Source organism: Muscardinus avellanarius (assembly GCF_963383645.1).
Source record: "Muscardinus avellanarius genome assembly, chromosome: 13".
NCBI lineage: Eukaryota > Metazoa > Chordata > Mammalia > Rodentia > Gliridae > Muscardinus > Muscardinus avellanarius.
Genome location: NC_137799.1, coordinates 93,452,816 through 93,468,431, shown reverse-complemented (window position 1 = coordinate 93,468,431; position 15,616 = coordinate 93,452,816). Strand labels below are relative to the sequence as shown.

Sequence of the window (15,616 nt, the reverse complement as noted above, 5' to 3'; positions counted from 1 at the left end):
ACCACCTGATATTCTTAGAAAAAGAAAGGACAAAAAAAAAAAAAAAAAAAAAAAAAGAAAAGATTTGCTGAGAGAGAGGTTGGAACTTTCCTTTTTGTCAGAATCCTGGGGACGGGTGGGTGGTGGTGTAATCCCAGTACTTGGGAGATTAAGACCAGAAGATCACAGATTCCAAGCCAGCCCCAGCAATTTAGTGAGGCCTTCAGCAACCTAGTGGGACCCTGCTTCATCCTATAAATTAAGAGGTAGAATGTCCCTAGGTTCAATCCTCCGCACCACAAAAAAAGGAGAGAGAGAGAGAGAGAGAAAGGGAAGGGAAGAGAAGAGAGAGGTAGATAGAAGAGAGAAGCTTGAACATGGCTCCTATAATCAGAGGCTGCACTGAGCCTCTTCAGTCTCCAAATTATAAATAGGTTGAGTAAGAAAATCTTGTTTAAACATAGAATAGATCTTAATAGACACAACAGAGAACTCTTCATCTATTTACATATATGTGCTATGTACCAGAAGAAAGAAATGACAACACTTCTATTCTTCAGGCTTTCCTACCTTATTTGAGAAGATCAAGTTTATAAAGGGCAACGGCGAACCAACAGCTCCGAGAGCAGCACCGTCCCCCGTGCGGGCGCTGTGGGCTCACTGGCATAGGGACCTGAGGTGCCAAGGAGGACTGCTGTGCCCTCTCAGATGCACTGAGGCCGCGAACTCTGTAAAATGCTGTCTTTAAGTTTAGTGACCTAGAGTTTTCTTTTTCTTCTTTTTAACTCCCTTTATGACTTCAACACAAAATATCTCTTACTGATGTGTGTGTGTGTGTGTGTGTGTGTGTGTGTGTGTGTGAGAGAGAGAGAGAGAGAGAGAGAGAGAGAGAGAGAGATAGAGATAGATAGATAGATAGATAGATGCTGGAGACTGCACAGAGGGACATATTACCTCTGAGCTACACCCTCATCTCTAAGTTTTACTTGGAAACAGGGTCTTCCTAAGTTGCTATGAGCCTCTCAAGTTGCTGAGGCTATCTAGAACCTGAAATCGTCCTGTAGTAGCCTCCCAAGTAGAGAGATTACAAGGCATATGCCACTACATACAGCTAACCTACAAGTGTGTGTGTGTGTGTGTGTGTGTGTGTGTGTGTGTGTGTGTGTGTGTGTGTTACTGTGGATTGAATTCTACCTCCAAGTTGCCCCTATCATTTTTTTAATTTACTTTCTTTTTGAAATACGGTCTCGCTAGGTTGATGAGAGTCTCACTAGTTTCCGAGGCTGCCTAGAGCCTGTGACCTTCTGTCTCAGACTCCCAAACTCTGGGACTTCAGGTATGCACCACCCCACCCATCTCTAATGTACTTATTAATAGGACTATTCACTACTGTGGCCCTAAAAGAATTACCGCTATCTAAGTTTACTAGAGGAGTTTCAGTAAAGGTTTATATATCTTATATTCTGTTCTTTAATGAGTCTTCTCTCTGTGCCCAAGAACAGGCGTTAACTTGAACTGTCACTCTACAATGAGGAGCTGAGCAAGAGCGACAGGATAATTAAGGCCTGGTCGCTTCTGGTGACTCTCAGAAATCTTGAAAGCACTACTGCTCAGCACAACAGCTTTGGAAATGGTTTTCCTGCTGAAAGCATGGAACAAAAATCAAATAAAAATTTCACCATGATGACAGGATAAATGAGCCAGACACAGGGGTGCATGCTTGTAATACCAGCACTTGGGAGGCTGAGCTATGAGGATCACAGGTTTGAGGTCAGCCTCAGAACCTTATTGAGGCTCTCAGCAACTTAGTGAGACTGTTTCATGAAAAAGAAAAAATAGGCTCAGAGGCAGAATACCTCGAGGTGCTGAGTACCATTCCCTGTAGCAGAGAGTCGACTCTTACCCATCCATAAGCGGTGCTTCGCTCATGCTCCTGAGTGATGTCAGCTACATAGGCAAATATCACCGAGAACGTGACCGAGAAGACTCCAGACACGGAAATCATCGCAAAATACCACCTGAAAGAAGATTATCTTAATTACCTGGGAGAGAAACCGTACATATACATTTCATAATGAGGCCAGAATGATTCGGTGAAGTTTATAAACTAAGTAAATACACATGTATGTACATTAACGACAGCAAAATTTAAAATCTAGATGGAGAGGAATAAAAACACAATTTTGTCATTGCTCAAAGGGGTACTTACAATCTAAAAGCTGAAAAAAAAAAAAAACAAGAGAAAAAAGGAACGAAGAGATTGAATAAAAGTGATAATGTTGGGTATAGTTAGTTTCAAAGGAAGCCAACAAAATAAAAGCTTCAAATTGCTTAGCTTTAGGTAAAAAAAAAAAAAAGACAAAAAATCAAAATCAAGAGAAAGGAGGAAAAGCCACAGTATTTTTTTCATTGCTCAAAGGGGTACATATGGTCTAAAATATGAGAAAATAGAAGGAAAGACAAAAAAAGGGGAAGAATAAGGTAATTAAACGAAAGTTATAGTCTTAAATATAGCAAGTTTCCAAAGTAGCCAAAAGAATAAAAGCTTCAAAGAGCTTTGGGTTAGACCAGTGTGGTGGCTGGGGCAAAATGTTCCTGGGTTCGCTCTCTAGTTAGAAAAAAAAAGACTGGAATATAACTCAGAGGTAGAATGCCCCTGGGTTTAATCTCTAGTAACACACACACACACACACACACACACACACACACACACACACACACACGAACAATCTTAAGAAAAACTGGGGGTTATTTCAGGATGTAGCGATGTTTCAGTATTAGAAAATCTAATATATAATTTAAAAAATTAATAGCTCTTAAAAGAGAAAAAATTTCCATACATGTTAAAAAGCCACCGTCTTGTTTTATATCCAATCTTGATTGTAAAAAAGAAAGTCTCCGTCGAACATGGTGGCGCACGCTTGTAATCCCTGCAGTTGGGAGGCTGAGGCAGGAGGATCGCACAGGTTTGAAGCCAGCCTCAGCTACTTAGTGAGGCTCTCAGCAACTTAGACCCTGTTTACAAATAAAGTATAAAATAGGTCTGGAGTATAGCCCGGATGTAAAAAAAGCCCCTGGGTTCCACCCCCAGTACCACACACACACACACACACACACAAATAAATATTTAAAAAATCTCTGGATAAAACAGAAATGAGTAATTTTCAACATAAAACTACTCTGAGGCCTAATGATGAAACATTGTGACCCTCCCATAAGCCCACAATGATCGTGTTCCTCTGCACTACTCAGTAAATGTAATAAAATCAGTGAGCAGTGCAAAAACTGACGGGAGGCAGGCATGGTGCCAGTCTGTAATCCCAGTACTTGGGAGGCCTAGAAGGGAGGGTCCCAGGTTCAAGGCCAGCCTCAACAACTTACAGCAAGGTCAGTTAAGTTTGACAACTTAGTGAGACCCTGTTTCAAAATAAAAAAATAAAAATAAATCGGTGTGCTGAGCGTGGTGGTGCATGCTTGTAATTCCAGTACTTGGGAGGCTGAGACAGGACGATCTGGGTTCTCGACCAGCCTCAGCAACTTAGTAAGGACCTCCACAGCTTAGTGAGACCCTGTTTCAAAATAAAAAATAAAATCTGGCTGGGGATGTAGCTCAGAGGTAATATGCCCCACCAAAAAAAGAAAAAAAGAAAAAGAAAAAAAGAGGAAAAGCCAGTCGCTTGTAATCCCAGCATTTGGGAGGCTGAGACAGGAGAGTCTGGGTTCGTGGATAGCCTCAGCTACTTAGTGAGGTCCTTTGTAACTCACTGAGACCCTGTTTGAAAATGAAAGAATAAAAAACAAGGCTGGGGTGTAGCTTGGATGTAGAATGCACCTGGGTTTCATCCCCAGTACCACAAAACAAAAAAGAAAAAGAAAAAAACAAAAACAAAAATAATTTTAAATAGATAAAAATAAATAAAAATATTTAATAGGGCTGGGGGTATAGTTCAGAGGTAGAGGTAAATTGCCCCTGGGCTCAATATCATCATAAAAAAAAGATAAAAAGGTAAAACTACAGATGACATTAATATACCCAGAAAATCAAGCAATTACAAGAACCTATTCTGTAAAGGACAAAAAGAATACAATTAATCAACAAATATACAGATTAAAGGACTTTAAACTATCAAAAAGACATGATAAAAAGCCCTAATTGGAAAAGCATGATATGTACTTGGACATAAAAATTCAATACCCAAGAAGTATTTTATAAAATTCATTGCCTGGTAGAAAATAAAATGATCACGGACACCCAACAAATTTTAAAATGTGCCAAAAGTGCACATGAAATTCCTACAGACAAGCAAATGAAAATATTTTCACATGAGCAAAAAAAGAAAAGAAAAAGGGAGGGAGGTAAGAGACCTATAAATACTGTTAAGAACCTAAACAAGCCGGGCGTGGTGGCGCAGCCTGGTAATCCTCACCCTTGGGAGGCAGAGACAAGAGGATGGAGCAGGTTCAAAGCCAGCCTCACTGGCCTAAGAGACCCTGTTTCCAAATAAAAAATATGAAAGTAACTTAAAAATGGGTCTGGGAGTGTAGCCCGGAGGTAGAAGGGTTTCCAGGAACCCCAGTACCACAAAAAAAAAAAAAAGAAAAAAAAAAAAAGTACCAAAACCAGCCAGGCGAGTGGTACACACTTGTAATCCACAGACAGGATGATTGTGGGTTTGAGGCCAGCCTCAGCTATTTAGTGAGGCCCTCTGCAACTTAGTGAGATCCTGTTTCAAAATAAAAAGTAAATAGGGCTGGAGGTGTAGCTCAGAGGTAGAATGCCCCTGGGTTCTACCCCCAGTACCACAAAAACAAAACAAAAAACAAAACAAAAAACACCAAAAGAAAGCTGAGGATATAGTTTAATGGTAGAGTGCTCGCTCACCTAGCATTCGTAAGGTGGCCCTGGTTGATTCCTAACCCTTTCTAAACAGCAAACAAAATCCCCCAGAACAAGGCTTCCATATTTAGGTATACTATTCATACTCAGACACAATGTTCATTTACAACTGACAGTCCCTCTATGGTAAATAAACAGACTTTGGTGGTACTGGGGGTAGAACCCAGAGGCTTTCTACCTCTGGGCTATACTCCCAGACCTATTTTATACTTTATTTGGAAACAGGGTCTCACTAAGTTGCTGAGAGCCTCATTAAGTAGCTGAGGCTGGCTTTGAACCCGTGCGATCCTCCTGTTTCTACCTCCCAAGTGCGGGGATTACAAGCGTGCGTGCACCACCTCGCCCGGCTAATAAATGGACTTTGAATACATGCTAAATACTCTCTCCAAATTTATCACATTCAAGGGGGAAAAAGGAAACTAAAATTTAAATTTATAGGCCGGGCGTGGCGGCACATGCTTGTAATCCCAGCGCTTGGGAGGCAGAGACAGGAGGATCGCGCAGGTTCGAAGCCAGCCGTGCTGGCTTAAGAGACCCTGTTTCCAAATTTAAAAAAAGTATAAAAATAGGTCTGGGAGTGTAGCCTGGAGGTAGAAGGGTATCCAGGAACCCCAGTACCACACACACACACAAAAAAAAATTAATGTATATTATGAAACAGAATAGGCTATCAGTCCTCCTATACTACACACAAAGACTGCTATCTATTAAAACACAAACTATGTTCATGTTCGTGCCCCAAAGCAATGATATGACCAAAAAAAAAAAAAAAAAAAAAAAACCCAATAGATTTGCAATGCTAAGTAAACTACAGTGGTGAGGCAAAGGGAGTGTTAGCCCACCATTGGACCAAGCTTCTATAACTGACATCACAGCAAAACAACTTCCTATAAAGACATCTTTATTTTTTTAAAATTAGGTCTGGGATGAAACCCAGGGGCATTCAACCTCCAAGTCTCACTAAGTTGCAGAGGGCCTCACTAAGTAGCTGAGGCTGGCCACAAACCATGATCCTCTAGTCTCAGCCTCCCGAATGCTGGGATTACAAGTGTGCGTCACCACACCCCGCTTTTTTTTTATTTGGTGGTACTGGTACTGGGGGTGGAATCCAGGGGCTTTTCTACCTCCGGGCTATACTCCCAGACCTATCTTTTATACTTTTATTTGGAAACAGGGTCTCACTCAGTTGCTGAGAACCTCACTCAGTAGCTGAAGTTGGCTTCAAACCTGTGTGACCCTCCTGTCTCAGCCTCTTAGGCACGAGGTTTACAAGGGGATTACAAGTGTGTGCCACCATGCCCAAAGACATCATTTAACGCTGGTGTGGTGGTGCACGAATGTAATCCCCGCACTTGGAAGGCGGAGACAGAAGGATCGCGCAGGTTCGAAGCCAGCCACAATAGCGTAAGAGACCCTGTTTCCAAATTTAAAAAGTATAAAAATAGGTCTGGGAATGTAGCCCAGAGGTAGAAGGGCTTCCAGGAACCCCAGTACCCCCCCCCAGACATTATTTAAATAAAAGTTGCCTCCCACTTGACTCTAATGTCTTCCTCACCCATGGGCATAGACAGCAACTGCTCGAACTGGCCTTTGGTATTACCAAAGAGCTCAAATAAAAGCACAGGTACGAATGTCTTGAGATGGTTGTAGAATGCTCTGTATAAAAGTACCAGTTGAGTATCTCTAAAATACTTAGGACCAGAGTGTTTCAGATTTTTTTTTTCTTTTTAAATATTTGCATTTATACAATGAGATTCTTGGGGGTAGTACCCAAGTCTAAACAGAAAATTAATGTTTCATATATGCTTTATACAATAGTGTGCAGGTAATTTATGCAATATCTTAAATGACTTTGGCTGAAACAAAGATTAAGTACATTAACCATCAGAGCTGTCATGTTGTGAGAATATAATTAGATTTTTTCTATCAAAGGAATAGTTTTCCATTTTGTAAAACTGCCATTGTGTAACATTATATGTGCTTGTATTTTTGTAAAGATAGCATTTCCTGGAAATTGTGAGTGCCAACCCTTCTCCTGGCATCCCCTTCAGCCAAGGGCATAAAGATTGAGGCTGTGTTCTCAACAGGAGCACAGTACAGAAGCCCCCGCTGAAAACAAAATGCCCAGCAAGTTCCCTCCATGTTATTCTCACACACCTGACTATATTGGGGGCAGGATCCCTTTTTGCACAAAGTAAAAATCGCCTCGCCAAGCTACTTCCAAACACATCTTTTTTATGATGCCATAAAATTTACTTCTGACAATTGTCAGTGCTCAAAAAAATTGTAGATTTTCGGCTTTTGGATTAGAGATCAATGTGACTCAAAGCAGACTGGTAATTAAAAGCGTGAAGGGCTGAGTCACTCACCACGGGCTGATCCGCATCAATGGGATAGGAAAGCAGGTGAAGAAGACAGTGCCCAGGAGAAACGGCTTCCTCCCCCACACATCGGAAAGAGCGCCGATGAGCGGGGCGCTCAAAAACGAGAGCAGGCCCTGAAGAAACAAAGCAAGGGTTAGATTTGGAATGTGCTCCTCCAATTACTTGTAATTCTTATTTTCTAGATGCATTAGCTTCAATTAATTTTATTGGCCCCCAAACAGAATAATCCAAAGCACTAAATATAAACAGCTATTTGTGTGTGTGTGTGTGTGTGTGTGTGTGTGTGTGTGTGTGTGTGTGTGGTATTGGGGTTCCCAGAAACCCTTCTACCTCCGGGCTACACTCCCAGACCTATTTTATATTTATTTGGAAACAGGGTCTATTAAACCAGAGAGGCTGGCTTCGAACCTTCGCGATCTGCCTGTCTCCGCGTCCCAAGCGCGGGGATTACAAGCGTGCGCCACCACGCCCAGCTATAAACGGCTATTTTTAATAAAATTCTAACAAGCTGGGTGTGGTGGCATATGCCTGTAATGCCAGTACTTGGGAGACTGAGACAGGAGGATCACAGGTTCAAGGACAGCCTCAGCAACATGGTAAAACTCTCATCAACCTATTGAGATCCTGTTTCAAAATAATAATACAATAGGGCTTGAGGTGTAAGCTTGGACATAGCCCCTAGGTTCAATCCCCAGTACCACAAAAACAATAGAAAAAAAGGAAAAGTTTTTAACAAAAAATTAAACATCTATTAAAAAAGAAAGAAGAAATAATAGTTTGCCAAAAAAAAATTTTGTAAAGACATATGATGTGAATTTATATACCCATAGTTGGGGGCCCTAGATGAACACACACCAAGCATACGGGAAGAAGCTAAAAATTCATCTTAATAAATACACATGACACATCACTTCTGTACATGGCTCTGTATTAGCTGATGCAGTGGAGGCACTCACATGAATACATATCACATGCCTCACAGGGCTGATTTCAGGGATAAAAAGGATGAGTGTACACACATTCAATGTCCAGGAGAAAAGAAGATTCTTTGTCAAAGCAAAGGTTCTCCCTGCATGGTGAATTTAGGAAGAGAGAAACAACCCAACTTCAACAATAGAGCTGAGGCTAAGCAAAGGTGAGGCTGAGACAGATTAATACACACAAAAGAAAAGAAACACATCTCCTCTACTGCGTACCCATGATCTACCAGCCACTGGCCACGTTCATATCAATACTACAGATAAGGGGGCAGAGGGGTCAGTTTTAGATGAGGAGTAGAAAAATGTTGAGAAATAATAACAGGAGTGGTAAGTACGTGGGCATTCATTATATTCGCTTTACTTTCATGTATCTCAATTTTCTTAATAATGTTTTTAAAAGCCCTTTGTAAAACACACAAATAGGTCTCACCAAAATCTGGCCTCTGGCATGCACCCTATGCTTTGGCTACATGCAGTATTCGCAGCTTTCTGAACATGCCATGCTCCTTTGCACAGGCCTCAGCTACGCCTGCTCCCCTTCCCGCACTTGGACCAATAAACTCCTGGTCATTCTCTCTGACTAGGAGGAGCCAGAGGCAACTCCTCCCCTCCCTAGTCTCTCAGCTGAAGAACAAACCTGCGGGACCACGGGGAGGAGCAGAGTAAACAGACTTCCCCATCCGGTACACATCTTTTCTATTCTCATGCCCGCCCTCCATCACAAATGCTCGTTACTTGTTCACCTTCTCTACTGGGTTAAAGGAGAGATTAGCGTTGAAGGGTTGGAGGTCCTTTTCATCTCCGTACCCTTGGTGCATGCAGCAGTGCTTGGGAAAGACCAGCTTTTCAAGGATGGCTAAGGAGTAGAACACTCCTGCAAGTTTAATTCCCCACTATAGAGAGAAAAGAAGAGGAGAGAAGGCTTAGGGATACATGAAATACCATCAAGCCAAGTAAAATATGCAGGTGGGAGTACAGGAAGGTGACAAGAAGGGAACAGAGAGAACAAATGAACAAATGATGCCTGAGAACTTCCAAATTTTGACTGAAGACATGAATATAAACATCCAAGCAGTTCAATGAATTCTGAAATTAACTCAGAGACCCATCCTGATACTCATTATAATCAAACCTTTCAAAGACAAGTATAAAAGAATCTTGAAAGAAGCAAGAGAGAATCAATTAAGAGACAAAGACTGTAGAAGGTGCTCAGCACACTTCTCACCAGGGACTTGGGAGGCCAGAGGCAGTGGGCTGATAAGATTCAAAAGGCTAACACAAAGAAATTTCTGGAGATTCCTTTTTTTATATTTTGCAGGTCCAGGGATGGAACCCAGGGGCATTCAACTTCCGAACTACAACCCCTGCCCTATTTTTTATTCTTTATTTCGAAACAGGGTCTCACTGAGTTACAGAGGGCCTCACTAAATAGCTGAGGCTGTCCGCAAACAGCGATCCTCCAGTCTCAGCCTCCCAAATGCTGGGATTACAAGCATGCACCACGCCTGGCTAAATTCCTTTCTAATAATTTTTCTACAGATATGTATGTATGTATGTGTGTGTGTGTGTGTGTGTGTATATATATGACACACATATATATGAAAATAAAAAAGAACGAAGCCAGGCATGGTGGCAAACACCTGTAATCCCAGGATTTAGGAGAATGAGACAAGACTATAGGCTTGAGACTAGCCTCAGCAACTTTCTTAGACTTTTAGCAATCTGTTTCAAAACAAAAAAGTAAAATATAGGGCTGGGGTTTAGCTTGGAGGTAGAATGCCTCTTGGTTCAATTCCCAGTACCAAAAAATGAATAGCATAACTATAATGGCATACATATGGCTGTATCAAAATGTGTTTATGCTTTACATTTCATGGTGTTTTAATTTTTTCCATGTTTTTCTTAAGCTGTTAATGTTTTTTCGGGGGGGGGGGGCATGCTGAGATTCTCTACCCCTGAGCTGCATCCTCAGCAATTTTTGTTTTCTTTTGAGACAGGGTCTCACCAAATTCTCAGCTGGCCTTGAACGTGCAATCCTATTTCAGCCTCCTAAGTAGCTGGGATTGCATGAGTAGGTCACTGCTGCTTCCATGTTTACAGTTACAACTAAAAACTCCTTTACCTGACTGAGCCTCTCAACTATTCTATTTGCCTACAACAACTTCCTAGAAATGGAATTACTTTGTTAAAATATGTATATTCTCCCTCTCCTGCTTTCTCTCTCTGTAGTGCTGGGGGGAACAAACCCAGGTAGGCATGTGTGCTATGCAAGCTGCTAGGCAAGTGCTCTACCACTGAGCTATGTTGCAGCCCTGTACGAGTATGTTTACAGCTCTTAAAATATTGCATTTTAAAAAGGCCATGTGAGCCGGGCGTGGTGGCGCACGCTTGTAATCCCAGCATTCAGGGGGCTGAGACCAGAGGATCGCGGTTCATGAACAGCCTCAGATACTTAGTGAGGCCCTTTGCAACTCAGTGAGACCTGGTTTCAAAATAAAGAATAGGGTAGGGGGTGTAGCTTGTAGTCAAATGCCCCTGGATTCCACCTCCAGACATGCAATCAATCAATCAATCAATCAATCAATAAAATAAAAAGGGGATGTGCTCTAATCAGCACTGGGCAGGGACCTTTCCTTCCACACAATGAATAAATTCGTTCTTATCAATTTAAAGTTTTTTTGTTTTTTGCAGTACTGGGGATAGAACCCAGGGGCATTCTACCTCCAAGCTATACCCCAGCCCTATTTTTTATTCTTAATTTGAAACAGGGTCTCACTGAGTAGCAAAGGGCCCAAGTACCTGAGGCTGTCTGCGAACTGAGATCCTCCTGTCTCAGCCTCCCAAGTGTTGGGAGTACAAGCATGAGCCATCATGCCCGGCTTTAATTTCTTTTTCTTTCTTTCTTTTTTTTTTTTTTTGGGTGGTACTGGGGATAGAACCCAGGGGCCCTCTACCTCTGGGCTACACTCCCAGCCCTATTTTATATTTTATTTGGAAACAGGGTCTCTTAAGTCAGCTGAGGCTGGCTTCGAACCTTCACTATCCTCCTGTCTCAGCCTCTCCACACCTGGCTTTAGTTTCTTTTTATAACCTGCCAGCTCTCATTACCTTGGCCCTGCCAGGTATCAGTCATCCTCTTATGGCTTTTCTCTGACAGCACTTTCCTCTTTTTGTTGTATACATTACAAATAACATCTTTTTACTTGTCTTTTAATTTTGATGATGGTTGTTTTGACTACCAAACTTCCAAGTATCAATGCATCTAACTCAATCTTTTCTTTTATGAAAAGCTGAAGCAATCTGAAGCGGTATTAATTCCACCTTATTTACACATATATTAAAATTGAAATAATGAATTAAGGTGAATTCAAGTTGCTGAGAACTCAGATCTGTCACAGCTTGTGCATGAGCTGATCAAAAGATGAAATACGAGGCTGAATTCTGATGCTTCTTTTTTCCTCATTCTCTTATCTAAGATGACAATGTTGACAGGCAGCAAAGTTAAAGGTACACATAAAAATTAAAGCCTTACTGGGCATGGTGCATACACCTTTATTTTTTATTTTTTTGTGGTACTGGGGTTCCTGGAAGCCCTTCTACCTCCAGGCTACACTCACAGACCTATTTTATACTTTTGTTTGGAAACGGGGTCTTTTAAGCCAGCGATCCTCCTGTTTCCAGGGGATTACAAGTGTGCGCCACCACGCCCGGTGTGCACACACCTTTAATCCTAGTACTTAGGAGGTTGGCTGAGATAGGAAGATCACAGCTTGGAGGCCAGAATCAGCAACTTAGCAAGATCCTATTTCAAAATAAAAAATAAAACAGGGCTGGAGGGTTGCTCGGAGAGAGAGAACAACCCTGGGTTTAATTCCTGGTACCATAAACAAAAGCACACACACACGAAAATGAACCCTTATGAGCTGCTGTGTCCATAAAACAAAAGTGAGACCTATAAAAACAAAGTAAGACCTATAAAGTATTCACACTATTTTAAACAGTAAGCCATCCTTATGATTTATGTATTTGTGTTATATTTTATTCTCACTTTGGTAACCCAACTAAATAATTTATTCTCCAAAACAAAAAGTAATTATTTCCCTCACTGAAACCTCCAGTGCTAAAATACTAAGTATTCCTAGTTTTGGTTATTTATGAACCACACAAAAATTGTTCCTACCTTTACACCTTGAATGAGACCATTCATGAGGAATGTGTGTTGAGGAAATGTTTCATGTAGAACCTATGAAAAGCAAACATCGAAACGGTCAGTTGCAAATTAAAAAGAACATTTTCTGCCACTGCCAATGGTAGGCTACATAAGTAGTGAAAAATTATAAAATATTAATGATATAAAAATCATAAAGGCATGAAAAGGTAATGGTATAGAAAGGCAGATATCTAAGGCAAAATTTCAAAAAGGTAAGCCCACCACTTAAAAGCTGCTTTTCTCACAAAATATTTGTACCAAAAATGAACATGTTCTTGGCTATTCTTGGCCACTAAGTTATACAAATTCAGGTGGAGACCCAGTTTCATGACATCATGATACCAAAGCCCAGAGAACTACAAGTCTTAAATTTGCTTTACAGTGTTTCCATACCTCTGGATGCCAAATAGAAACTTTTTTTTTTTTTTCTGTACTGGGGATTGGACCCAGAGGCATTCTACCTCCGAGCCTCACCCCCAGTCCTCTTTTTTTAATTCTTTATTCTGAAACAGGATCTCACTGAGTTGTAAAGACCCTCACTAAGTAGCTGAGGCTGTCTGCGAACGACGATCCTCCGGTCTCAGCCTCCAGAATGCTAGGATTTAGCTGGGCGTGTGCCATCACACCCAGATAAAGTCATTTTTAAAGAGGACATTAAGTAGTCTTCAAATTGACCATACATCTATTTTTTCCAAATATAACAACCAGCATGTAATAAAAAATAATCAGCCAAGCAAGGGAAGGAGGGACGGGGAGGGAATGGGATGGGAATTGGGTAGGGGTTAAATCGGTGATGTGTACATGTATGTACATACAAGTTTTTTACCCCAAGATGATGTATGAGTATAATGCACCAATAAAAAATTTAAAAAAATCATTATACAAAAGGAAAAAGGACACTACCAGCAAAAAACAAACATAAAACAAAACAACCATCTGCCCCCAGCCACACAGAAATATATCTCCCAAACTTCAAATGTTGGAATTCCTCAAACTTTAAAATGAGGTGTTTGGAAATTTTTTTTTTTTGTGGTAATGGGGGTGGAACCCAGGGGCTTTTCTACTTATAGGCTATACTCTCCCAGACCTATTTTATACTTTATTTGGAAACAGGGTCTCACTGAGTTGCTAAGAGCCTCACTAAGTAGCTGAGGCTGGCTTCAAACCTGTGCGATCCTCCTGTCTCAGCCTCCCAAGTGCGGGGATTACAAGTGTGTGCCACCATGCCTGGCTGGAATTCCTTTTGTTAAAAAAAATGTGGTACTAGGGAATGAACCTAGGGCCTCGTGCTCTAATACTAAACTATATTCCCAACCCTTTTTTCAAGTTTTATTTCGAGATTAGGTCTTGCTAAGTTGCCCAGGCTGGCCTCAAATTTGCAGTTCTCCTTTCTTACCCTCTCAAGGAGGCTATAATCCTCCCACCTGAAATCCCTCCTGAGAAGCCAAAATTGTAGACTATGTGCACTATGCTCGATTTGATAATGACTTTTAAAAAATATAATATCCAAAGCATAATCCGTGAAATAAAACAGATAAAATAGTAATAAAATGGATTTCATTAAAATTAAGTGTAGGCAGGTATGGTGGCACACGGTTGTAATCCCAGCATTCGGGAGTCTGAGATGGAAGGATCGCGGTTTGCAGACAGCCTCAGCTACTTAGTGAAGCCCTTTGCAATTCAGTGAGACCCTGTCTTAAAAGAGAAAGAATAAAGCCAGGTGTGGTGGTGCACGCTTGTAATCCCAGCGTTTGGGAGGCTGAGATGGATGACAGCAGTTCGAGGACAGTCTCAGCTACTAATTAGGCCCTTTGGAACTCAGTGAGACAGTTTCAACACAAAGAATAAAAAGTAGGGCAGGGGGTGTAGTGTGGAGGTAGAATGCCCCTGGGTTCCATCCCCATACTGCAAAAATAAATAAATAAATATAAAAAATAAAAGCGTATGTTCTGTCGGGTGTGGTGGAACACACCAGCATTCAGGAGGTGGACACAGGAGGACCGCGGTTCCCGGACAACCTCGGCTACTTAGCAAAGCCCTTTGCAACTCAGTGAGACCCTGTTTCAAAAACCAAAAAGACTAAAAAATAGGGCTAGGGGTGTAGCTTGGAGGCAGAATGCACCCGGGTTCCATCCCTAGTACCAAAAAATAAAAAAGCGTATGTTCTGTAAAAACACTGAGCTGGGCATGGTGGTACACACCTGCCATCCCAGTACTTGGGAGGCTGAGATAGGAGGATTGCCATTTCTAAGCCAGCCTCAGTAACTTAGCAAGGCACTGGGAACTTAACAAGACCTAGTTTCCAGATAAAAATTAAGGGCTGGAGATGTAGCTCAGAGGTAGGATGTCCCTACCAGCACCACACACAGGAAAAAAAAAGACACTTTATTTTATTTTGTGATACTGGGGGTGGAACCCAGAGGCTTTCTACCTCCGGGCTATATTCCCAGACCTTTTTTTTTTTAATATATAATTTATTTGGAAACAGGGTCTCAGTAAGTTGCTGAGAGCCTAAGTATCTGAGGCTGGCTTCAAACCTGTGCGATCCTCCTGTCTCAGCCTCCCAAGTGTGCCACCATGCCCAGCTCTAAAAGACACTTTAAAAAGAATATAAAGAAAAGCCACAAACTGAGATAAAACAAATTTGCAAAAAAAAATGTCTGATTCAAAGCCGGGCGTGGTGGCGCACGCTTGTAATCCCCGCGCTTGGGAGGCTGAGACAGGAGGATCGCACGGGTTCGAAGCCAGCCTCAGCTACTTAGTGAGGCTTTCAGCAACTTACTGAGACCCTGTTTCCAAATAAAATATAAAAAAGGTCTGGGAGTATACCCCGGAGGTAGAAAGCCTCTGGGTTCCACCCCCAGTACCACCAAAAAAAATAAATAAATAAAAATAAAATAAAATTATCTGTAAAAAAAAAAAGTCTGATTCAGCTGGGCGTGGTGGCACATGCTTGTAATCCCAGCATTTGGGAGGCTGAGACTGGATCAAGGTTCGCGGACAGCCTCACCTACTTTGTGAGGCCCTCTGCAATTTAGTGAGACCCTGTCTCAAAATAAAAGAATAAAAAGCAGGGCAAGGGGTATAGCTCAGAGGTCGAATTCCCCTGACTTCCATCCCCAGACCAACCCCCCACGAATATATATATATACACACACACACACAC

General features: G+C 41.6%; 1 protein-coding gene across 1 annotated transcript in view; it reads right to left on the bottom strand.

The window, feature by feature from the left end:
• Window positions 1-15,616, bottom strand: part of MFSD14B (major facilitator superfamily domain containing 14B) — a gene marked incomplete at both ends in the record, with an annotated part of 50,450 nt that overhangs the window by 20,745 nt on the left and 14,089 nt on the right. Inside the window, 3 exons of the mRNA XM_080708601.1 lie at window positions 1,883-1,997; window positions 7,246-7,373; window positions 12,421-12,483. Coding sequence (XP_080564727.1) covers window positions 1,883-1,997; window positions 7,246-7,373; window positions 12,421-12,483 — 306 coding nt within the window. The remainder of the gene's footprint in view (window positions 1-1,882; window positions 1,998-7,245; window positions 7,374-12,420; window positions 12,484-15,616) is intronic.